The following is a 24,830-nucleotide window of genomic DNA, read 5'->3' on the forward strand; positions in this document are numbered from 1 at the left end:
GTGAGAACCTGTTTAAAAAAAAAGAAAAGTCTGAGAATGTGACTCAGTGGTTAAATACCCCCAGGTTCAATCCCTGGCACAAGAAAAAAAAAATATGTTGATAGGTAAGAGCAGATCAATGTTTTAAGGAGCCCTTGTTTCTAAACACAGAGAATTAGCATAGCATGTTAAAGGTTAACCTTAGGGAGAATAAACCTCAAATAAATTTAACTGTGCTGATTATAGCCAACTTAATCATACATATAGCTTTTAAGATTTACCTTCCACAAACATTGTGCAACTTACTTAGGTCTTCTACAACTTGTACCTATAACTTTCCTATCTCTTTTTTTTTTTTTTTTTTTTTTTTAGACCCTTTCTTCTTTCTGAAACAATCCTTGTTTCTGAATTTAGACACAAATTACTCAAATTTTTTTTTTTTTTTTTTTTTTTGGTACTAGGGACTGAACCCAGACGCACACAAACACTACCCACATCCCTAGCCATTTTTAAAAAATATTTTATTTAGAGACAGGGTCTTGATAAGTTGCTGAGGCTGTCTTTGAACCTACTATCCTCCTGCTGTTATGGGGCGCAACTTAAGTACAGACCAATCACCACTGAGAAGTCCAAAAATGAGAGTCTTTATTAAGCTGGTTGGCTGACTGTCTCACACAATGCCTCCAAAAATGGCTATTGGAAGAACAGCCCTGAACATAGGGTTGTAGGGGTTCTTATACCAAAAATCACATCAATCATAAGTGTCTGTTGCTATGATTCGAAATTAGAAACTAATATCATGAGATCATCAACAGAGGGAGAAGTGGGTCAAAATGACCCTTACAAACTAAAGAATGGTTACTAACATCCAATCACTGTGTGATGGGCTGACAGATCTGACTCCATGAGAATGTTATGGCCAGACTCTAAGGGAAATGACTAAGCAGACTCCATGTTGCTCTGAGACTCCATGTTATGTAGGAAATAAGCTTCTCCCATGGGAACACCCGCCTCTGTGCCCATCATCAGTTACTTGGTGTGACATGTTTAATAATATACAATGGCAGCTCCTATGTAGTAAGAATTGCTCTCTTTTGATTTCTTTTACTCCTAAACAATGTACCATGTGAACAGTGACTGTGTGGATGTTAGCAGCCATTCTTTAGTTTGTACCTAGGTGAGGGTCGTTTTGACCCACTTCCCCCTCAGTTGATGATCTCACGATGTTAATGTGTAATTTCGAATCATAGCAAGAGACACTTATGATTGATGTGGTTTTTGGTATAAGAACCCCTACAACCCTGTGGTTGGGGCTGTTCTCCCAATAGCAATTTTTTGGGGCATCGTGTGAGACAGTCAGCCGGCCGGCTTAATAAAGACTCTCAGATTTGGACTCCTCAGTGGTGATCGGTCTGTTCTTAAGTTGCATCCCATAACAACTGTTCACATGGTACATTGTTTAGGAGCAATAAGAATCAAAAGAGAGCAATTTTTCTTCTCATAGGAATTGTCATTCTGTATTGTTAAACATGTCACACTAAGTAACTGATGATGGGTACAGAGGCGGGTGTTCCCATGGGAGAAGCTTGTTTCCTACATAACATGGAGTCTCAGAGCAACATGGAGTCTGCTTAGTCATTTCCCTTAGAGTCTGGCCTATAACATTCTCATGGTGCCAGATCTGTCAGCCCATCACACTGCCTCAGCCTCCCAAGTTCTGGGATTACACACATGTGTCACGGAACCTGCCTTCCTTATTAATAAGGATGTACTTTTTTACAGTACTTTAGTCAAAACACAGCTGAAAATTTTTGTTAATTCTTACAAGTGTAATTAATTCATAGTAACCTTACTTTTGGGTTAAGATTCAGAAACAAGCAATATCAAGCCACTTTTAAAAATTTACTAATTTATAAAAACACATTTAATAAACCCAAATATGTTACCTTATGGAATTCAAGATGCCAAAGTACTTGAATTTATATTTAGTTGATGTTTTAACTTTACAAATTAATCAGACATCTCCTCTAACCAACACATTTAGAAATGTTTATCCATTTATATTAAATCTAATTTATCTATGTTTAACTTTGGTTACCCATGAAAACCAAAGTATCAGGCAAGTCTAGTTGACACTTCAAATTAGTTGTTTCTGCCAGAAAAAAATCTATAAAAGCGATGGACATTGCACTTTAAACATTTTATAGAAACTAATGTTTTCTTGATTGGCCAGCCACCTAGAAAAACATGTAGGTTAGTAACTTCAAAGACATCTTTAAAATTTTTTTTTAGTTATAGATAGACACAATACCTTTCTTTGTTTTTATGTGGTGCTGAGGATCAAACCCAGTGCCTCCTACGTGGGAGGCAAGTGCTCCACCACCGAGATACGGCCCCAGCCCATCACAGCCATCTTTACTCTTACCAACTTAGATCGACCCTTTTCATTAAAGTCTTAAGTCACGTCAGCTGAGAGGCACTTGGACCCATTCGTCACACTTCAGCGCTCCTTTGTCTGTAAGCCGGTTTTGACAGAAGCGGGCATGCAGACGTGGCACACAACACAGGTGGTGCACGAAGACTGGCTGGCTCTTCACAGGTGCTAAATCCCTACAGGCAGAAGGCAAAAAATGACCCCTCAGAAAACAAAATAGAGCCCGTCACAGATTTCCACAGCATGACCGACACATGACGAGGGCAGTGGGGACATTAGGGATAGTCTGCCAGCCACGAGGGACTCGGAAGTCAAAGGCTCAGGGGCCACCCGTCCTCCATGGGGCAGACTTACTCCTGCTGTCACCAGCGTCACCACTGCTATTTTCCCTGCTTAGGATTCTTCAAAGGAAGAGAAGATCCGTGTACGTGGGACCTTTCCATTAACCTTCCCTGTCCCTAGACCTACAATGTTTATTCCTCGTTTTCTGTAGGTTCCTGTAACAACGCCCTTTACTGGAGGTTTCCTGTACACCCCACCCCCCATTTGCTCAATCCCCTTTACCGGGGGGTCTCTAGCCCACCACATCCCATCCCGCTTCCTGGGTGTGTTCTGCAGTCACCCCCTCCCTTTTGGGGGGTTTCTTGCATTCACAGCTCAGTAACACTCACACAAACTCCAGGATGTCCTGACCACCAAGGTGGTGCTTCTTTCTTGAATTTTTTTTTAGTTGTAGATGGACACAATATCTTTATTTCTATGTGGTGCTGAGGATTGAACCCAGTGCCTCACACATGCGAGGCAGGTGCTGTACCACTGAGTTACAACCCCAGCCCCAGTGCTTCTTTCTTGAGAATAAATTTTCCTACCTCACCTTGTTCCGTGCACAGTTACCTGGTTGATGTGAGGCTTGGTAGGGCCCTTTCCCTGTGTTGCTGATCCACTTTCAATTCTGGGTCCTCTGTTGGCCTCAGGGATCTCAGGTTTCCTCCCCCACTCTGAGGCCACAAGGCAGTGGGGCACATCTCCTCTAAAGAGGGAGTCCCTACAACTCCCTAGGTGATGAAGGATCCCCACCGTGGGTGCCAAAATTGTTAGAAAGACAGGGGTAATTAACCACTGAGCCACATTTCCAGTTCTTTCTCTTTTAAAAAAAATTTTTTTAGTTGTAGATGGACATCATGCCTTTATTTTTTTATGTAGTGCTAGGGATCAAACGCAGTGCCTCATACATGCTAGCAAACACTGCTACTGAGCTACAGCCCCAGTCCCAGCCCCATACCCAGCCCTTTCTTATATTTTACTTAGAGACAGATTTTTGCTGAGTTGCTAAGTGCCTCAATATGTTGCTGAGGTTGGCTTTGACCTCATGCTCCTCTTCCTCAGCCTCCCAAGTCCCTGGGATATCAGGTGTGCCCCACCATGCCTGGCCTAAATACTATATTCTGAAAATAGAAGACTGAACTTACTATTTCTCACAACTCCTGCACGCTTTATTTCCCCTCTCCTAGGATGGAATTCAAACTCCTAAGGGGTCTGCAGACTCCAGCACCTCACACCTGCCCAGGCTCCCCTTCCATTCGTGAACCAGACCCAACCTTCCTCCCACTTTAAAAACCCAGGCTGTACGCCCACCAAGACCTTGTGGGTGCAGTGCCCTGTGCCGGGAACACCTTCCCTTGCCAGTGCACAAGAAGCCCTACTTGCCCTTCAGTTATACCTGTCTTGAACAGTAGTGAAGTGAGAGCTAAGATGTATTGAGAGCTTATTAAATCCTTGACACCTCAGCTTGCACATAACCTTTTATTTTACTTAAAGCTGACTTTCAAGTAAGTCCTGAAGATGGGGAAGTGGATAAAGGCACGCACTGTGTATGTCCTACGTGGGCAAGGGAAAGGGTTCCTATAGGAGGGATGGGCTGGCTGTGAAATAAAAGCCATGGAACTTATTTATCAGAAATAAAGACAGAAGGCAAAAATATCTTAGGAGTTGAACCGTCCCGCAAGGTCTGGCTCTAACAAAGGAAGGAGCCCGTGCTTGCTTTATTTACATCAGTACAGATCAAAGGGAACCAGTAGGTGCTTCTTCAGGAAAAAGGATAGTAGGCGGAGGTAAGCAGGCCATTTGGCTCTAGCAGGGTCACTCCCATCTCCATTACTTGTATTTGAACCTGAGTGGTGAGCTAACACAGGATACCACAGGACTCAGGCATTCCAGAACGGCGGATATCTGATGTGAGTTCCTGAGGCCAGGCATTCCTGGTTAATGGCTCCAACTTTGCAGGGTTCTCATAGGAGTCACCAAGGACTCTCCACAGTGTAGGTTCACATGTCCCCCAAGCCTATAGTCAGCTCATACTGAGACATGTGGCTCATGTTCTCCAGTGTTAAAATGGGTGTAGTAATTGTTAGCACAAAAGGACCAGGCCGGACCCAAACTTCACAGATCATCTCATCTGTTCATTCAGGAACAGAGTTTCGTGCCTCTGATGGACCCACTTTCCTGGTTAATATGAGCCCTGAACAAAGGAGGGGACTGGGCTTATATTAGTTACACTGAGAAGTGAATTAATGAGCGTGTCAGTATGGGCACTCAGGAATTTGGGTCTGTTTTACTGAGTGAAATGGAAGGGAGTCTGGGGTCAGTCTCTGGGATTTATCTTTACTGGGCCCAATGGAGGGCCTGGGATCAGTGGTTGGTATCTGGAAAAGGATTTGTTTAGGGAAAGATCAATGCTTTGGCCTCTTCCTGGAGACTGTCTTTCTAGGTTAGATGGATATTTCCTCCCCAGGATTTGTCTTGCCACTGGGAAAGGATCAATGTATTGCCTTCTCCCTTATTCCCTTTCCATGGGTCACACTATTTGGGGGTTTGTCATTTTCCAGTCCAACAGTAATGGCATGTGACATATAAAGGACATAGAGTCTTTTCAGCATGGTGCCAGGGCTTGCAACTACTGTTTTGTTTTGTTTTCTGGTATTGAAGACTGAACCCATGGGTGCTTTGCCACTGAGCTACAGCTACAGCACTTTTTATTTTCAATCTTGAGATGGAGTCTCACCAAGTTGCTGAGGCTGGCCTTGGACTTTAGGGTTCCTTGCCTCAGCCTCCTGAGTCATTGGGATTATAGGCATAAGCCACCATACCCAGATTGTGGAGCTCTTTTCTTTTTTTTCCCCCTTAATGTAGTGCTGAGGGTCGAACTGGTGCCTCACAGGTGCTAGGCAAGTGCTCCACCATTGAGTCACGACCCCAGCCCCCTGTGGAGCTCTTTTAAAAGACAAACCTTTTTATGCTCTGCCAGAAATAGGGTAAGGGTATTCTGCCTTTGGTATTCAGTGAGGCACTTAGATTGGTCCTGAGAGAAAAGGAACAAAGAATCAACACTGTGATGTGTGGGCAAGGCAAGAACTAAAGGGCCTCTACAGACAAGACTGGGAGAGAACTTTTTTTTTTTTTTTTTTTTTTTTTTGCCGTGCATTGAACTCAGGGCCTTGTGCATGAGAGGCAAACACTCTACCAACTAAGCTATCTCCCCAGCCGAAGTACTTTTGAAATCCAGGTCTACAATTAAAATGGATGGTTTGGGCAAGCGCCTAGAAACAATTCCAGAGTTTAAAAAAATGTAGGCTAGGGATCTACAATTCTTGGTGTAGAGACTGGGAAACTGATACCGACTCTACCACACTCACGCACAAAGAATTCCAAACCCCTCCTCGGCGCACAACAGAAAATGGTCAGCGCCGGGATTTGAACCCGGAGCTCCAGGCAGAAGCTCTTCTGACTCCTAAGGCACACTTCGCGTTACGTTCTCTCCTTTGCGCTCCTTGCTAGTGTCGCTCCCAGGAGCCCCGGAAGTTTCCACCTTGGAACCTCCAGGGTTTAGCCTTGGGGGCTGCTTAGCTTCGCTCTGGCACCCGAGGGCCCTCGGCGGGGGCGGCCCATCCCGCGGCCCCGCCCGCGGAAACTGGCGAAGCACTTGCGACAACGCGGGCTTCGGGCCCGGGAGCGTGCGCGGCCGGGCGGTGCGAACTACAACTCCCAGAGGGCTCTGCGCCTGCGTCCGCCGCGCGCGACCGCCCCGAGGGCGGGGCTGGACTTCCGGCGCTCCGGACTGTCATCGGTCGCCCGCGTCAGGCCACTGCGGTGCTCGGGCCGGGACACGGGAGGCCGGGCTGGCTCTGCGGGAGCCCCGAGGTCCCCAGGGGAGGAAAGTGAGGAAGGCCCTGGCGGAGGGCCCGCCTCGTGCCGCCCGCGCGTCGCCGCGGCTGCTGCCTGGCCCCGAGCCGCGGCTTCCCGGGGCGCGTGGGCGGCCCGGCGCTGCTGTCGGGCGGTGCCCGAGCCGCGCGCTCCTCAGCCGGCGCCGCAGCGCCGCAGCGCCTCCCGGGCCTCCGGCGTCCTTTGCCGACCGCGAGACCGAGGCCCCGGAGGGCCGCGCAAGGCGGCGGGCGATCGGCGGGGCCTTGTCGTGCACCCTCCCTGCCCCTCCTGGGCCGCGGGTTCCGATGGCGGCGGCGAGGCTTGCAGACCCGACGCGGGTGAGTGGGGACCCCTTCCAAGGACCGAGCCCCATCGAGGGAAGGGCTTTACCTAGAGGACTTGTGTCCTCCTGCTGCCCTGGGGTGGGACCCGGTAGCCCAGGTCGGCGAGGCGTGCACGAAGTTCCAACGGGAAGGCCCCACACGTGCAGCGCCTGGGAGCCGAGACGCCTTGGTTCTGGGGCTCAGCGTGCTTGTGCGATACGGGGACGGAGTCTTGGGACTGAGATGGCAGGGAGAGGAGTGGACTTTATCCGGACGTGGGAGTCAGGGGATGTTTTGAACAGAGACTGGACATCCTCCCCGTTAGGATCTTGAAAGCGTCTCACCTTTCGCTGATGGAGAACAGATGTGGAGGGTGTGTCCGTATGGAGGGTGAAGGCTTCTGTCACCGCCAGGGTGAGCAGAAGATGGCTCCTGGACTGGATGGGGAAGTCTGCGGGGGGAAGTTCAGTAGAACTGCGTTCAACTGTGTGGGTTATGAGCAAGTGCGAGCAGCACAGTCAGAAGCTCTTCGGCCCGAGTGCCTGGAAGACACTCAGAAATGGTAACTTGAAGGGAAAAGAGGTTTCTTTCACAGGAAAGATCAGAAGTTTGCCATGTCTCAGAGGGAAGTTGACATTGAAGGTGTCCTGAGCCAAAGCAGAGTTTGGGAATTAGACTGAGGAGGGGGTGATCTCACAGACTCAGGAAGGGATGGTCAGTTTCAGTTAGGACTCTAGAGGGAGGAAAAATGGGAGTAATGAGTTGTCAGGGCAAGAGTCTGGCAGGTAGCTGAAGGAGCGGAGGGTGGAAGAAGATTGGAAAAGAAATAGAAGGGACACTACTCAGGAGAAGTAGGGTATTGACGTCCTGTTGTCCAACAGCCCTTGGGGCCACCCTCCTGTGGCAACTGATTTCAAGGACCAGTCTTGAAATGTCAGGGGCACAGCAGGGGAGGATCCTAGAGTGGGCACACCCTGGTGGGTCCACAGGTGGGACTTACACAGTTGCTTGTTGCAGGCACAGGAAGGGCATGTTTGGGGAGGGTCAAAAGTGGTCTTGCTGGGTGGGGTGGATGCCAACCAAGAACCCTAAGAATTGTTCTTGCTTGCTTACATGGAATAGCCAGTAGAGAGACTGAGAGAGCTTCTGTAGCCTGGACAGGGAGGGTGGAGGGAAGGGAGCCCAGATAAGTGGAGGAAGTGCCACCTGAAGAGAGCTCTGGAGTAGAACCTCAGGAACATAGTAAGTGTTCAGAAAGCACCAAGCAGGGTGACCATTGGGACAGGGATCTGGATTCTGGGCACAGCCATACCTTAGACTGCTTGCTGTTGTAGGGTCTGATTGCCTTTGAGGACATAGCCGTGTACTTCTCCCGGGAAGAGTGGATGCTTCTGGACACAGCCCAAAGGGCCCTGTACCGCCATGTGATGCTGGGGAACTACGCACTTGTGGCCTCGCTGGGTAAAGCCCTGGGTCCTCCATGGGAAGTGGGTGCCTGGATGGGTTTTCAGGACTATCTTTTCACCTTCCTAAGAGCAGAACCTTCTGGCAGAGGCCATATGAGGCGGGATCAGGCCCTGGAGATGTGCAGGCTACCTGCTCCACCTTACTCTATGGCCCTGTCTGACTGAGTCTCCTGTGCCTAAGCTGTCTCCTTCTTGAGGTGCCCCAGCACATGCTGCTTGCAGGGATCCTTGAGCTGTCCCTGTGAGCCCCTGCCCTGTTGTGACCCCTGGTTTCCATGGTTGCACAGATGGCACTATTTCTATGAAGCCCTGACTCCTGCCATCTTCTGGGGGATGGGTTGTCCTGAGCTGAGGCGGCTTCTCCCCTGAATCCCTCCTTCATAGGACTCTCTGCCTCCCGACCTCATGTAGTCATCCAGCTGGAGCGTGGTGAGGAGCCCTGGGTTCCCAGGTGGACAGATACAGCCCTGGGCAGGAATGCCCACAGAAGGCCCAGCCTTGGTGAGTTGAGGCTCAAGGTGGGGGTGAACTTGGGACCAACCTGTGGCCACGCCCCTGTCTCCCCATCTATAGACATATTCTCTTCTCCTGCCTCCTACCTGCCTTTCTTCCCTTTTCTTCATCCTCTTCTGGAGGCTATGGCCTGGGTCTAACAGCACAGGACCTGCTTTCACACAGGAAGTCACCTGACTGGTGAGACCTGTTCAGAGTCCCTCCTTGCTGGGTGGTGCGGCTTCAGACCTCCACATCTAGTTGTCACATCTATTGTGTATCCTTCCTCTCTTCATTCATGTGTCCAGGTGTTGCTTGAGTGCCTGCTATGGCCAGGCCTGTTCCAGGCCCTGGGGATACAGCCTTCACCAGGATACTCCTTGTCCTGCTCTTTGGGGCTGATGCCAGAGGAGACAGTCAGTAAACAGTTCATGAATAGTCTGTAGCCTCAAAAGCAAACCAGAGCAGGAGAAAAAGCAGGTTGGGGAGTGAGCTGTGGGGAGGGATCTGTGGTGGGGACAGCCAGCAGAGTCTTAGCTGGTAACTGCTAGGTTCTCCACACTCCAGTGTCTGGTTGTCTGGGGGCTTTCATTTTGTCCATGGGGGTGCAAATACAGTGAGTGCCACACCTGTCAGGGCAGATGCTTCCTGCGTCCCCTTCCTGCAGGGCCAGCATAGGCTTCTGCTTTTCTCCCTAGGCTTCTTCGTCCAGCCCCTGGGTTTCCCCCGCCTTCCTAGCAGCCTGCTCTGGTCACCTCCTGGCTAGATGCTCTAGGCAGCCATCATTCCTCTGCCTTCAGGTTCCTGCTGCCTGGCAGAGGACAGAGATGTTTCTGGAGAAACGACACTACCAGGGACCTTCCTGCATAGCTCCCTTGGGACACCTACTAGTCCAAGCCTGGAGGGAAAACGGGGTGCCTTCCCGCCTGAGGAGAGAAAACCCACAGGTGTGTCGGTGATCTACTGGGAGAGGCTCCTGCTAGGCTCAGGCAGTGGGAAAGCCAGCATCAGCCTGCGACTGACACCCCCGCTGAGGACTTCTGAGGAGAGCCAGTCTAGAGAGAAAATCCTTACGGACTGCCTGGCTCCAGGGAAGTCGCCACGGCCAGCAGAACTACAGAAGCCACGTGTGCAGCAAGCACCCCCAAGAGCCTTCCCAAGCAACCCGGACCTCAGAGCCATTTGCAGTGGGGCAGAACGTGGAATGAACACAAACTGGCATGAGCCTCAGAGACTCCTGGGTACCCAGGAGGCCCCAACCTGGAAAGAGCTGGGAGAGGCCCTGCATGCTGGCCCTGGTCTGCTCACTGGGGAGAAGCCCTTTGAATGCAGAGCATGCAGCAAGGTGTTCGTGAAGAGTTCAGACCTTCTCAAGCACCTGCGCACTCACACTGGCGAGCGGCCTTATGAGTGTGCACAATGTGGTAAGGCCTTCAGTCAGACTTCGCATCTGACGCAGCACCAGCGCATCCACAGCGGCGAGACGCCCTATGCATGCCCGGCCTGCGGCAAAGCCTTTCGGCACAGCTCCTCACTGGTGCGGCACCAGCGCATCCACACGGCAGAGAAGTCTTTCCGCTGCAGCGAATGTGGCAAGGCCTTCAGCCACGGATCCAACCTCAGCCAACACCGCAAGATCCATGCAGGCGGGCGGCCCTATGCCTGTGCCCAGTGCGGCCGCCGATTCTGCCGCAACTCGCATCTGATCCAGCACGAGCGCACGCACACGGGCGAGAAGCCCTATGCCTGTGCGCTCTGCGGCGCCGCCTTCAGCCAGGGCTCTTCGCTCTTCAAGCACCAGCGCGTGCACACAGGTGAGAAGCCTTTCACCTGCGCACAGTGTGGCCGTGCCTTCAGCCATAGCTCCAACCTCACACAGCATCAGCTGCTGCACACAGGTGAGCGGCCCTTCCGTTGCGGAGACTGCGGCAAAGCCTTCGCCAAGGGAGCAGTGCTGCTTAGCCACCGGCGCATCCACACGGGAGAGAAACCCTTCGTGTGCACACAGTGCGGCCGCGCCTTCCGTGAGCGGCCAGCCCTCTTCCACCACCAGAGGGTCCACACTGGCGAGAAGGCCTTGCGGCGACCCAGGGCTAACATGCGTCCCCAGGCCAGGCCTTTGGAGACCTCAGCAGAAGTAGCACTGGGGAAGGAAGCCAAGGCCACTCCTTCCTCAGTTTCACCCACAGCTCCAAAGCCAGCTGAGTCCTAAGGCCCTTTCCTGGCCTTCTGTGAATCCCTTTCACAGCTAAAGGCCTGTGTCCACTGCAGACCACATTGTGAGAAGCGAACCAGGCATAGGAAGATCCTGTGGCTGCACTTACATTTGTACACAGTGACAAGATATGCCAGTTCAGCTTTGGCACACACCTGTGTCCTCAAAGAGGTCACACACAGACACACCAAGAGGATGGAGCTGGTGCCAGGCCAGAAAAGGCAGCCCTGCATGGTGATGCCCTTCCACTGTTCACGACTGGATGCTAAGGTGAGGAGGGGAAGTGCAGGTGTGGAGAAATCTATCTGCACAGAAACTGGCAGCTGGTGACCAGTTTCCCTCTGCCCCCCAAGCCTAAGTTCATCCAAGCTTCTTGGGGTCTAACCCAGCAAAAAGGATCTATAGGGGAATGGGGGTTAGGGTGTGTAGTACTTGGGCAAGTGGTTGGGTTCTGAGCCTCAACTGCCTTCTCTGGGGAAAAGAAAGGGGAAAAGAAAGGGGAAAAGATTTGGGCCCATAGAGGGTCCTCTTCTGGTGGGAACCTGATGAGGTCCAATATATGTGCAGCGCCAGCCTTCTAGATGCAGGGAAATTCCTCCTGTCAGCCCTATGAGCCTTGTGCTGGTATGCCCACTTTAAAGATGCAGAAATTGAGACACAGAGAAGGAAAGCAAGTTGCCTAGGACGGAGCTGATACTGGAATCCAGGGGGATGGCTCGGCTTCACATACCTCAGTCTAGTCTGCCAGAACTGAGGGTCTGACCTGGCTTCCCACACAACAGACTCGACGGAACTGGAAGCCCAAGGGAGGCAATATGACTGTCAGCACTGGAAAGACAGATCAAGGATGCTGGCTTCCCTGCAGCACTCATTCACGTTCTCATCTACACTCTGTCATCAGCTCCTGTTACCAAAGTCAATGTTACGAGGATTTTTTTTTTTTTTTTTAATGAGGAATCTTCATATCCAAAGCAATGGTAAGAACTGCATAGGAAACAAGATGAGGCTGCTCATTTTTCTGGGTTTGGTGGCTACATGACCTGGTTGGAAAGTAGACAGACAGCTAAATATGAAGGACTTGTTATTACCTAAGCCTGTGTGGTGCCCTTCTGAAACCCCCTTTCCCAGTGTAATAACCCTGAATGCTGAGGACAAATGGGTGGAGTGGGGCCATTTGACTCCTATGTTGTTAAGCAAACCAGGCCACCTCCTGACCTGGGCCTCACTGGTAGGGAAGGCCATGGTCTATTTAAAAACAGCGGGGAGAGAGAGAAAAAAAAAAAAAATCAGTAGCATTTACAGCTTGAAATGGATGTAAATTGTAATTTTGTGTACAGGAGTGTGGAAGTCTACAGCCTCGGCCTCTTCTCTTGGCTCCAGGGAGTGGTTCGGATTTTAACAAGAGTCTAAAGAGGCTTCCTAGTAAAGGTTTCTTTTTAAACATTGTGAACAATAGTAGCCTGGTGCTTGTTTCACCCTAATGCAATGCAGATGGTATTAAACAGACATAACACAGATGTGCCAACAGGGTGTCATCAGCACAGAGCTTCAACCTGGGTCCCTTAGACAGAGTACAGAGTAAAGATGTGGCCTTTCTGCAGCCCAGTGTGGGACTGGGACACCTGTGTCCCTTAGTGGTTGCAGTTGAGTGGAGGAGGTCAGGAGACCTGGGTGGGGTCGGGCTGCCCCTGAGCAGCAGCTCTCCTGGGAGATGAGCCTTGGGGGATCCAGGCAATGGGAGGGGGAGAGGTGGAGAAACTAAGACAGGGTATGTACTCCTGCTGCTAAGGCACAGGAGGCGTGGTGATATGTGGCATCCCGGCAAGGCTGACGCCAGCCCAGTAGGTACACCAGTCCCATCACCCTAAGACCTTGTGGCCATCCCCCTGCTCAGAAAACACAGGCATAGCTGTCCTGCTTACCCACCACTTGGGCCACATCCACCTTCTGCCCTTCAAGCCTCCTGATAATCTATAGGCCCCTTTACTGTTGTCCACCCTTCCTGGATGGACTCAAACTGCAAAGCTGTGAAATACAGACAAACCTCAGCTTGCCACAGAGGTACTTCTAGGAACTCAGGAGATTCAGGACCAAAGAAATCCGCTGAACAAGCGGGTGTCCCCTCAAGTGAGACCTGTCCTGTGCCTTGGGCAGAAGTTCCTGGAGTGGCCTGTCATAAGCCATCCTGACCCCTCAGGCTGGACTCAGTGTCCCGATCTGTCTCCCCACTAGCCTCTCCTCGAGCCCTTTCTCACCTTTGGACTTGTACTCTTGTTCCTCAGCTCCAATTTCCTTGAACCTACCTCTTCTGCTACCCAGAACTGGCTGGGGACCCCAACCTGGGCTGCCTCCTCCCTCTGTCTTGCCTTTCCCTGACCTCTGTAGTCATGCTGGGATGGTCCCTTTTCATCTGGGACAAACTGCAGCTGTGAAAGTGTACCTGAACTTTCTGGGACAAAGATCGGGTCAAACACTGGCATCACAACCAGCTCAAATCCCTAAGACCCCAGAGAAGGGAGTGTTCAAAACACAAATCCAGGAGGCTGACGGCAGCTCACTGGCAGAGTGCCACTTAGCATGCCTGAAGCCCTGGGTTCAATGCTCAGCACCGAAAGAAAAAGAGAAAAGAAAAGAGGAAAAGAAATCCACACGTGTCAGCATTGGGAAGGGTGTTGAGAGCAATGGCATTCTGCAGCCAGATGTGGGCGCTGTTACTGACGGAAGCCAGATGCTGAGTTGGCATTAGGGAAGGTCCAAGTAGGCTACCCTGCAACACAGCAGAAGGCTCGGTAACCAGCAATCCAAGGGAGAAGTGCCCTCCTGTAAAGGTGCCTGCAGAAGAGCTCCCCACCTGTGAGAAGCTGTTCCCAGAGAAATCTGCAGTCCCACAGAAAAGATTGAAGCCCTCCAAAAAACAAAACAAAACACACCCTGATGAAGCCACTGGTGAGCTGAGAGTTGACAGTCTGTACCCACACACAGCTCCAAGGTTCCAGTCAGTGTTCAGGACTGCTGCTCTTCATCCTGAGTTGTTGGCAGGTATCTGCAGAAACCAAACACACGCAGATAAAGGTTAATATTGAGGTAAGTCACAGTTCAGCCACTTAATATGTGGAACCAAACGAACCCTATCCCACAGTTAAATAATATTCCCTATTGTGAGAAAAAAAAAGGGGGGGGGTCACTTTGTCTAGTTCTGTTCTGGAAAGTAAACAGAAGGTTGAGCACATCCCACAAACTTGGACATCCTTCATCTGCAGCAGTTTACATGAAGACGTCAGATAACCTAAGGGTGGTACGCGTTACCTTCTCAGTAAACGTACGCCCCCTTGAGGCTCCGGTTGCCCCCAAAAGTCCGCAGGGCCCTGAACAGGTAGAATGAGGGTCTCCAGCATCCTCTGCGAGGGGGAAATGTTAGCGGAGGAGCCTGCGAATCCACGTAGGTTGCCACGGAGCGCACTCCGGACCTCTCGCGGAAACGGGGCCAGCTGGGGTCGTCGCGGGGGAGAAATCGAGGTGCGTGGACGTGCTCCATCCGCACCGCGGGATGGCCAGAGCGTAGCCGGCCCCGCGGGGGACCTGGCGGAGAGCGTCTCTGATTGGCCGAGAGCCCACCATCACCACCCAATGGGCACCGGGTCCGCCGCGCACATGCGCAAAGCCCCTACGGGCAGTCGGGGACGCGGTGGCCGCGTCCCGGGTCGGGGCGGAGGCCGACAGGGCTGGGGTCCTCTGCTGCGGCAGAGCGGCGTCCGCGGGAGCCACGGAGGGCTGGCCAGTCGCGAGCAGTCTGCAGGTGCGCTCCTGTGCTTCCGAGGCTCACGGGAGACGTAGTCCTGGGGGAGCAGGTGGCGCCTGAGGCCGGCGTCGCCAGGGCAACGCGCCGGCGGGGACTGGGTGCGCGCGCCGCCACTTCCGGGAAGTGACCTCCGGCCCCGGAGCGGCGGCTGAGGTGAGCGCGTTTCTGGTCGCGCGGGCGGCGCCTGCCCTGCTCCCCGCGCCGTGGAGCTCCCGCCGCCTTTGTTCCCGCCCAGACCGGAGCCTGGTTCTCCCGAAAGATCTGCTCCTTCCCTTCCCGTTATGGGGCACAGACCCCGACGTCCGAGGGTCTCGGTAGGACGGGCCTGACCGGCCCCCCGGTGGGCGCGCTTCACTCCAGGATCTCTTCCGGTGGGCCCACGTTTGCACGCGACGCGTGGCGCCCTTTCCCCTGGCGTCTGCTGCGGGGTTTTCCGGCTCGGCCCAGGCGGTACGAGGCCGCGCAGTCCGCAGTGGGCGGCAGGCCCAGGTCTCAGCGCCTCGGCGCCGGGAGCGCACCTAGTCGTGCAGCCCTGCTTCCTCTCGGCGAGGACAGGCTCGGCCCCCAGAGCCCCTCTTCAGCCAGCGGCCCAGACCGTTAGGACAGACAGCCCATCCAAGCCCGGCCTTGCACCCTCAGGGATCCCAGTCCCCCTGGACCACCTCTGCGTTAACCCTTCCTTCCTGGGCTGGAGGAGCCACTTCCTGTCTGTCACATCCAAGTGTGTGTTGTTTGTTTTGAGACAGGATCTCAATAAGTCGCCAAGGCTGGTCTCCAACTTGCAGTCCTGCCTCAGCCTCCCGAGTTGCTGGGATTACAGGCATGGACCACGGTTCCTGGCGCACCTGTATTTGATTGAACTGTTTGCACTTTCTCGGAAGCTCTCTGGACTCCTTGCATCCAGGCATTTATGCCTCCTGGTCTCAGCTTCTGTAACCCTCTCCCTTCATGCAGCTTTTCTGGAACCCCCCACCCCTCACCCACCCGTGGCCTCAGTCTTCTCTGTCCTGGCCTTGGCTCCTGGGCTGGACCTGGTATTTGTCTTTCCCTAGCCAGGCCCTCTTGAATAACACTCTGACTTCTCTTTTTCTGCAGGTCCCCCTTGGTTGTTCCAAAAAGACCCTCCAAAACAAGAATGCCATCCCCACTGGGGTCCCCACACCAGCCCCTCAGTAACCCTGAGACCACCCTTGAGGAGCTTGAGGCTGCACGGCTGCGATTCCGGGGATTCTGCTACAAGGAGGTGGCAGGGCCCCGAGAGGCCCTGACCCGCCTGAGAGAGCTGTGTCGCCAGTGGCTACGGCCTGAGTCATGTTCTAAGGAGCAGATGCTAGAGCTGCTGGTGCTGGAGCAGTTTGTGGGCACACTGCCCGCTGAGATCCAGGCCTGGGTGCAGGGGCAGCGGCCAGGCAGCCCTGAGGAAGCTGCAGCTCTGGTTGAAGGGCTACAGCATGACCCTGGACAGCTGTTGGGCTGGGTAAGTATGGTGGCATTAACTTCTTAGGACAGATCAAATATAGAGCCCCTGTGACTTACCTCTTTTCCTCAGATCACAGCCCACATCCTGAAGCCAGAGGTGCTTCCTGCAGCCCAGAAGACAAAGGAGTCCTCAGTGACCCCCCACCCCTCAGGAACAGTGGAGTTTTCCGGGGCAGCACTTGGAGAGGGTCCACATGATGCCAGGACGGAAGGGTCTACCCTGCTCAGCTGCAGTGTGAAGGAGGAGCCGAGTGCTGATGGGCAGGGTATGGGTGAGGGAGAGCGCCACACCAAGGCTGTGGAGCTCCTGGAGGGGCACATCCCTGAGGGGAGTCCCAGGAGGCTTTTTTTTTTTTTCTTTTGTTTTTGGTACTGGGGATTGAACCCGGGGTGCTTAACCACTGGGCCACATCCCTAGCCCCTTTTATAAATTTTTATATTTTGAGACAGGGTCTTGCTAAGTTGCTTAGGACCTCACTAAATTGCTGGGGCTGACTTTCAACTTGCTGTCCTCCTACCTTGGCCTCCAGAGCCGCTGGGATTACAGGTGTACCCCACACCTGGCTCCCCAGGAGACTTTTATGCCAGGGCGTGAACTCCTGAAATGAGCGTGGATGTCCTTGGCTGGGATGGAAGCCCTGGAGATCTGGGAAGCAAAAGACTGGCATCCAGCATGTGATAGGGCAGAGGTGGGCCAAGGCTTCGGCAGTAACACCAGAGCCTCCTCCAGCCTGGCTCAAGCGGGTAACTTCTGATGCCTCTTCCCATCTGCCTCACTTTTCAGCACCTCCCAGCCCACTGCTTCCAACCCAGTCTCCCAAGGGGCATCTTAGACACCAGGAAACAGCCTCCACTTCCTTCCACCCACCCAGGACTCAGGTGAGTAGTGGGAAGTAAAGGTCCCAAGTGTGGGGAAGGAATGTCCCTATTGCATGCCTTCTGCACTGTGGTTTTTTCCAGGTTTCTTGACTAGTGACTCTTGTGTTTTGTTTTTTTATTTTTATTTTTCATACCAGGGATTGAACCCAGGGGTGCTTTACCGCTGAGCTACAATCCCCAGCCCTTTTAAATATTTTATTTTGAGACGGGGTCTCAGAGTTGCTTAGGGTCTCACTAAGTGGCTGAGTCTCACTTTGACCTCATGTTCCTCCTCCCTCAGCCTCCTGAGCTGTTGGGATTACAGGCATGTGCTGCCACACTCATTTCTTGTGCTCTTTACTGCACAGAAGTGGAGAAAGTAGCAAGGGTGCCCTAAAGTCCCAAAGGTAGAAGAACAGACTGTTGGTCTCTATTCTTGCAAAGGATTTGAGCCTCAGACCATGGAAACCTGGTCTGGAGTGACTAGAACTGGTGGGCTTGCCTTCCTCAACTCCAGAGAAGTCACTGGGAGAGTTGCAGCACCTAGAGGCCCAGGGTCAGCATTTGGAGATTTCAACTTGTTTGTGCAGGTCGGGAGGGAACAGATGACAAACCAGCAGGACTTTAGCACCTGAGGTCAGAGCAAACACTCTTCCTGGGAGATTCCTTAAGTCCCTTCTCTTATAGGGTTTTTCTCAAAAGGCAGTCAGTTTGGGCCCAGAAGCTTGATTCAAAGCCCTTGCCATCTTGAGCACCAGGGTCCCAAGTATATACTGTGGGGGTCTTGTTTCCTGCCAGTTCTTCTGCTTCTAAGCCCCTCCACTTGGAAGCTTCCTCAGCAGAATTGCTGGCTGAGATGTACTAGGCTCAGACTCCGGGTTCCTTCCACAGCCTGATGGCACAGTCAAAAATCAGGCTGAGTGGGAAGGTTGCAGGCTCAGTGGCCACCTCCCTGCTCCCAGACTCACTTTGGCTTGTCCTTCAGGATTATTTTCCCCAACCCAGCAAAGCCCCAGATGGTAGGACTCGGGGCAGGGAGGAAGGCAGATCCTTTGGCAGGGAGTGCATTCCTCAGTAAGGCCCTGCCACACCACCAGCTTCACCCTCTCAGGGCCTTGCCAGTAGCAGCGGCGCACAGGAGCCAGCCGGCACCGGCACTCTGAACTTGCTACGCTGCTGCTCCAGCCTCCCCTGTTCACGTCCCACGGTCCCTGGCTGCACCTCCTAGCTTGGGTTCTCCTTGCTTCCCACAGCCACGTCACCATGTGCTGACATGCTCTCAGCCTGTGGCAGCTCTTGTGTCAGAGGCTTGGCAGGAGGTGACTTAGTCCCCAGCAGCCCCCTGGCCTCTCGCTCCCTTTAGGACCCTGTGGAGGTACTGGGAAGCAGGAAGGGTGAGCCAGTCCGAATCTCTGGCCAGACCATGTGCGGGCAGCGGAGTGGGATGGATGCTGCCAGGCTGACCGACAGGATCCCAAGCCCCATGTCACTTGTGCCTTGCCCTGCCCGTAGATGAAGCTCGGGTCACCTCGCATCCCTGGGTGATGGGTAAGGGTGACACTGGCAGGGCAGGGTGACCATGATGACAGGTTGCATCCTCACCTGCAGGAGGAGTGGGGGCTGCTGCACCCGTCGCAGAAGGAGCTGTACTGGGACGCGATGCTGGAGAAGTACGGGACGGTGGTCTCGCTGGGTGAGGACCACCGGCCCCTTCCCACTCCGGCTCGGGTGCGGGCTCCTCGCCCTACGCAGGGCCCAGCTGGCTCTAGCACAAGCCTCCCAGGGCTGGGTAGCAGCCTTCCCCCTTCCAGGGGCACCCTTCCCGACCTTGAGTCGAGCCCCTGCCTGACCGTCGCCCACCCCAGCAGGGCTGCCACCCCCACGGGCTGAAGAGCGGGCTGAATCCAAGTCGGAGCCCAGCCTGGAGCCAGAGCTGGGGACACCACACTCCGGACCCGAGGTTGGTGAGAGTCGCAGCCCAGGTGAGCACAGCCTGAGTCTCCCAGGAGTAGGAGCTGAGGTTGCTGCACCTGGGCGCAGCCAGGTCTGTACGTCGCCGCCACCAGGACTGCCGTGCGCCCCAGCACAGCCCAAGCCCTACGTGTGCCAGCAGTGTGGCCGAGGCTTCGACTGGAAGTCCGTGTTCGTCATCCACCACCGCTCACACACGGGAGGCCCCTGTCCTGAGAGGCCGCCACAGGCGCCCCGGGAGCCGGTTGCACGTCCCCCGCGGCGCCTGCTCGGTCCGCGGAGTTACACCTGCGAGGAGTGTGGGCGCAGCTTCAGCTGGAAGTCCCAGCTGGTCATTCACCGGAAAAGCCACGCTGGCCAGCGGCGCCACTTTTGTAGTGACTGTGGCCGCAGCTTTGACTGGAAGTCCCAGCTGGTCATCCACAGAAAGAGCCACCGACCTGAGGCCCCTTGAACAGGAGGACTGTCCTCCTTGGGGGGCCTGAGGGTCTTTAGGCCTGGATACAGCACCCTGGCGAAACTCTGGCCCACAAGGCCACCTAGGAGTAAGGAGAAGCTGCTCTGTCCCTCCTGCCCTGCCTTTTCTAGGAGACCTGGGTTGAAATCCAACCTGAGTGGGTCTCTGCACCTGTGATGGGCAAGCTCAGGTCACTCCCTACTTCAGGAACCTCTTGCTCAAAACCTGCCTTGCTGCCCCTCCTTGCAGTGGCTGAACTAGAAGTCTCTGTGGAAGGTGGCAGGAAGCCCAGAAAAGCAGTGGGCTTCTGTCCTGCATGTGAGACCCTTGGACCTCCATGTGCACGTTACATCTTCAGCACAAATTATGCTTTTTTAATGGGTAAGTTTCTGAATAAGAATCCGGACTTCTCACTTCTACTGGTCAGAGAATCACAATTTGCCTGGCAGCTGAAGGCCAGGGCACTGATCCCAGAATTGCCAACCCTACAGTCACAGTCCCAGGTCCCCCAGCCTGCTTTCGTCCTTGGCCACCCATGTCACTCACCAGCCTTTGAGCTCTTGAGAATAAGCTTGGGTAGACAGAGGACGTCTTTTCAAAGTATAGATGGACAAGGGTGATCTCTGAGGCCATGCAAAGCCCCAAGCCAGGGCTGCATCCCTACATGCTTAGTGGGTCATGCAGCGGAAGGGCAAAGCTGCCAGGGAGATCTGTCTGGCACCCAGGACTTGCAGCATCAGTTTCCCAGCCCCTGCTCCTGTGAACTTAAGAGATTTGAAACAACATAGACTTACCTTATGGCTTTTAAGGTCGTAACTCTGAATCATGCCTCAGTGGACTAAATCAAGGTATCAAGAGGGCTGCTGTCCCTCCTGTAGAATCTAGGAGAGGATCCAGCTTCTAGAGACCACCTGAATTCCTTTGGTCATGGCCCGCTCCTCCATTCTCGGTGCCAGCAATGACCAGTCAAGTCTTTTCACACTGCAGCACCGACACTCTTGTGCCCATCTTCCACTTATAAGGAGGACCTTTGTGATGACTTTGGGCTCACCCAGATACTTTAATCTCCCAATTCAAGGTCATATGATGGAACATGGGTTTTTTTTTTTTTCTTTTTTTGGGGGGGCGGGGTGTACTGGGGATTGAACCCAGGGGCACTTAACCACTGAGCAACATCCCCAGCCCATTTTCATGAGGCAGGGTCTCACTGGGTTGCTTAGGGCCTCATCAAGTTGCTGAGACTGGCTTTGAACCTGCGATCCTTGTGCCTCAGCCTCCCCAGCTGCTGGGATTACAGTTGTGCACCACCACCTGGCTGGGATTTTTTTTAAATACTCTAATTTATTAATTTTTATGTGGTGCTGAGGATTGAACCCAGTTCCTCACACGTGTTAGGTAAGCATTCTATCACTGAGCTACAGCCCAGCCCCAGGGTCTTTAAATTCTTGATGGGTACATCAGAGTGTTCCAGCTCTCTGCTTCAATCACCAGGTGAGCTGCTTCCCTCTGCCACACTCTTCCTCCATGTTGTCCTGCCTCACCTCTACCCTGAGGAATGGAGCTGGCCTTCTATGGACTAAGACCTCTGAAACTCTGAGCCCTCAAATAAACTTTTCCTCCTCAAAAAAAAAAAAAAAGTGTGTTCCAGAGACCTGCTTGGGGTCAGTGCCTTCCACCCACCGGGGTTCCCAGCACACCAACACTGTGGACTCTCATTCTTTCCTCTTCTTTTTAGTTCTGTGGATAGAAAGTAATTAGCACAGTCAGACCCAGCCTTCCACAGTGACTCCCATGTGCCACCCTGTGTGTCTCTCTGTATACTTGGTTATTAGTTTGATTTCCATGCAGTTGATCCACTTGTCTTCATTACCTTTCTTCAATCATTTGTCCACTGCATGGGCCTTAGCCAACTCAGCAGTACTGCCAGCCTCCAGGGTAGATTGCAGAATCTATCTCATCTCATGAGAAACTAGGCCAGGCTATGTCTGAGGTGGTGCCCACTCATCTCTTCTGTTCCCTGAGTGCCCCTGTGGGGAAGGTGTTTTTCCATACCATCTTGGCTGCTAGTTCTCTGCCGGCCCCCCTGTGATTCATCTCATCTTCATGATGAGTCCTTGAGCTTTTCCCTCCAGGACCCTTCACTTCTTGGGCCACTGCTTCTGGTTAAGCCTTGTTGGGGTCCAGAAATACCTCACCACCCTCTGCTGCCAGAGCTGATCCAGTCTGGGATTTGGCCTGGATCTGTCTGATTCTGGAAGCATCTGTGGTTATGGTGTCAGGGCTAAAATTAAGGCCCAGTATAATTGTTTTAGTTAGCTATTTTGCTGCTGTGACTGAAGGACCCCACCAGAACAATTTTATGGGAGGAAAGGTTTATTTGAGGGCTCCTGGTTTCAGAGGTCTTAGTCCATAGACAGCAGGCTCCATTCCTCGGGACTGAAGCTGAGGCAGAACATTATGGCGGAAAAGTGTGGCAGAGGGGAACAGCTCACATGATGAGAAAGCAGAGAAAGAGACTTCACTCTCCAGATACAAAATATCTACCCCAAAGCCACACCCAGTTCAGTTCTGACTCAGTTAATTCCACCAGGATCAATTCACTGATTAGGTTAAGGATATAGCCCAGTCATTTCTCTTACAAACCTTGCCTTGTCTTGCAAGTGAGCCCTTGGGGGACACTACATCTAAAGCATAACAATTATGTTTTGCCTTGACGGGAAGGGCAGTCCTTCAATGACAATTGGCACATTCCTTCCCCACTGTGCTCCCATTGACAGGGCCTAAGCAAGCAACTGGGTAAATGGCACATTTCCTGCTTATGCCTGAGTAGGAGAACTCAGTTCCCTCCATCCTGCAGTTATTCAAACAAACCAGTCACGTTCTCCAGCAAGAACCAGGCCACCTCCAGCCTTTTATTACTACAAAGACTGCCTCCTGCAGCTCTTGATCATTCACTCTATTCCCAGAGCACTTTTGAGGAAAATATCTTGTCAAATAGTTAACTTTTTTAGTATCTTCCTATTTGTAAATTTATTGGATTATGATTGGAAAAGTGGGTCATGGCTAGGTTCAATCCCCGCTATGTGGGGTAGAGGGAATGGGTCTGGATCCTATATAAAGTCTTCAAATCGCTTCACATCCACCACTAACGTAAGTATAATAAAAAAGACAATAACAAGTGTTGGAGAGGATGTGGAGAAACAAACAATCATACTACCCATGGGAATGTAAAATGGTGCAGGTGCTTTGGAAAATTTACCAAAAAGTGAAACATATAGTAACTCTCTTTAACCTTCTGATGGTCTTTCTAGTCATTATCTAATAAATTTAGAAATTACAAAAAATAAATTATTTAACAATTCAAATATTCTGAAAAGAACTCTGAAAAAAGAACTGATACTTCTCTGCAAATTGTTCTCTGCTTAACTTAGCAGGCCAATAATAAAATTCTCAGACTGTGTCTTGCAGTAGAATCTACTTGCTGTTTTCCAGGTTCCTGACTGTAAAAAGAGACAGGTGAAGGGTTATGGAAAACAATATTCCTACAAGACAGCCCCCAGGGAAAAAACAGAACGACAATGTGCAGCTTGGGAGGAAGAAGGGGAAATCAGCCAAACCTTAAACCTCTCCCAGTACATTCTTTCCCAGTAACAGTGGGCCCAAGGGAAAAAGCAAACTTTCATCCCTTCCTGGGTTGATCCCCATCATCTCCACCAAAAGCACACATTCACCCCTTCCCAACCACAATGGGTCCTGAAGGGAGGAGGCAGATACTAAACTGGGCTTTTATCCTTTCCCATTGCAGATGAGTCCTGGAAGGAGAAAATCATGAAGCTCTAGGTAACAATAGGTCCCAGAAGTGACAATGCATTTCGGACTTAGCATTCTTTACTGACTACCCAAGTCAACGCATCTTGCCAGTCTCCAATGATTAATTCACCCTCATTGTAAACTATGAAATTCAAGGCTCCTGTAACCTGCGGGCCATTTCCGTACCCAGAAAATGAGCCCTCCGTGCTTGATTGATTGACTCCGCTGTGGAATTTTTAAAAAGCTTGCTGATCCCTTTGAGGTCTAATTCTGTCCCAGTTATTTGTATTTTAATCATGGTGCCAAAACCATGTTGGTTATTTTTGCTTACAAGGGGGTACAGTGGCACATGTTTATTTTATTTATTTATTTATTTATTTATTTATTTATTTATTTATTTATTTTGCAGTGCTGGGGATTGAACCCCAGCAAGCACTCTACCGAATGAGCTATCTCCCCAGCCCGCACATGTTTATAATTCCAGCTACTTGGGAGGCTGAGGCAAGAGGATTGCAAGTTCAAGTCCAGCCTGGGCAACTTGGCAAGATCCTGTAAATCAACCAGTTGATCAATCAGAAAAGTCTTTTGGGGGCTGTAGGATTTGTTGTGAAATGCATAGGAGCAGACTGCGGGTGTAGCTCAACACTTGCCTAGCATGCTTGAGGCCCTGGGTTCCATTCACAGAACCCCCCCCCCCAAAAAAAAAGCACATGGGGCCCCTTAACCAAGTCAATTCCAGGGTTTGAGAGACACTGTTTAGGCAGAAGCCTAAAGTCATGAAACGGGAGCGTAAAGATGAATGCAGTTCATGACTCATGTTGCTGGTGCAAGCTTACACCCATCACACTGTGGTGCAGGCAAAGTACTGACACCTGGACAATGGCTGGCACCAGATCAAGGGCAACTTGTGCAGGAACTCAGGAAAGCCTGGAGAGCAGGGCACATCAGATCTCAAGGGATGGTCACAAGCCATGACAGGCGCAGGACTGCACTGGAGGTGGCCAGCACCAACCTCTGCTGTTTCATGCATGCATCCAGTCTCCCTCTGGGCTGCTCTCTGCTTTCAGAGGGTACAAAGACCTTAACGTAACAATGATCGACTGAGTTCATGGCAGGAGAGCTGGATCATCCAGAGGGACCAGCCTAGCCTCTGTTGCTAGGCACCCACTGTCAAAGGAGATCAGACCTACTGTGTACCAAGGGGAAGCAGCTCCTGCTGCTATGTTCATACAACTTCTAGCTCCCTCTTTGACCATAGTCTCTCCTAAAGGAAAAGAAATGTGATCAAACTCGAGGACCTAATTTGCAACAGGAGACAACCCTGGGCCTCTACTATTATATTCACAC

At 52.1% G+C, this 24,830-nt stretch overlaps 2 protein-coding genes across 3 annotated transcripts; both read left to right on the forward strand.

The window, feature by feature from the left end:
• Positions 1-5,363: 5,363 nt before the first annotated feature.
• Positions 5,364-12,624, forward strand: LOC306647922 (uncharacterized protein). The gene is made up of 4 exons (XM_079117537.1): positions 5,364-6,951; positions 8,271-8,397; positions 8,787-8,903; positions 9,695-12,624. The coding sequence occupies exons 1-4, from the start codon at positions 6,919-6,921 to the stop codon at positions 11,104-11,106; spliced, it is 1,689 nt and encodes a 562-aa protein (XP_078973663.1). The 5' UTR covers positions 5,364-6,918; the 3' UTR covers positions 11,107-12,624.
• A 2,105-nt stretch (positions 12,625-14,729) lies between these two features.
• On the forward strand, positions 14,730-21,796 carry ZNF446 (zinc finger protein 446). Of its 2 annotated transcripts, XM_079117548.1 has the most exons (7): positions 14,970-15,061; positions 15,655-15,812; positions 16,004-16,385; positions 16,458-16,653; positions 17,172-17,266; positions 18,854-18,938; positions 19,111-21,796. In XM_079117548.1, the coding sequence occupies exons 3-7, from the start codon at positions 16,044-16,046 to the stop codon at positions 19,668-19,670; spliced, it is 1,278 nt and encodes a 425-aa protein (XP_078973674.1). In that variant the 5' UTR covers positions 14,970-15,061; positions 15,655-15,812; positions 16,004-16,043; the 3' UTR covers positions 19,671-21,796. The 2 variants fall into 2 exon arrangements, with proteins under 2 accessions (XP_078973673.1, XP_078973674.1); XM_079117547.1 differs by lacking the exon at positions 15,655-15,812 and having other exon boundaries at positions 14,730-15,061.
• The last annotated feature ends 3,034 nt before the right edge of the window (positions 21,797-24,830 follow it).

Source organism: Sciurus vulgaris (assembly GCF_902686455.1).
Source record: "Sciurus vulgaris genome assembly, chromosome: 17".
Lineage (NCBI taxonomy): Eukaryota > Metazoa > Chordata > Mammalia > Rodentia > Sciuridae > Sciurus > Sciurus vulgaris.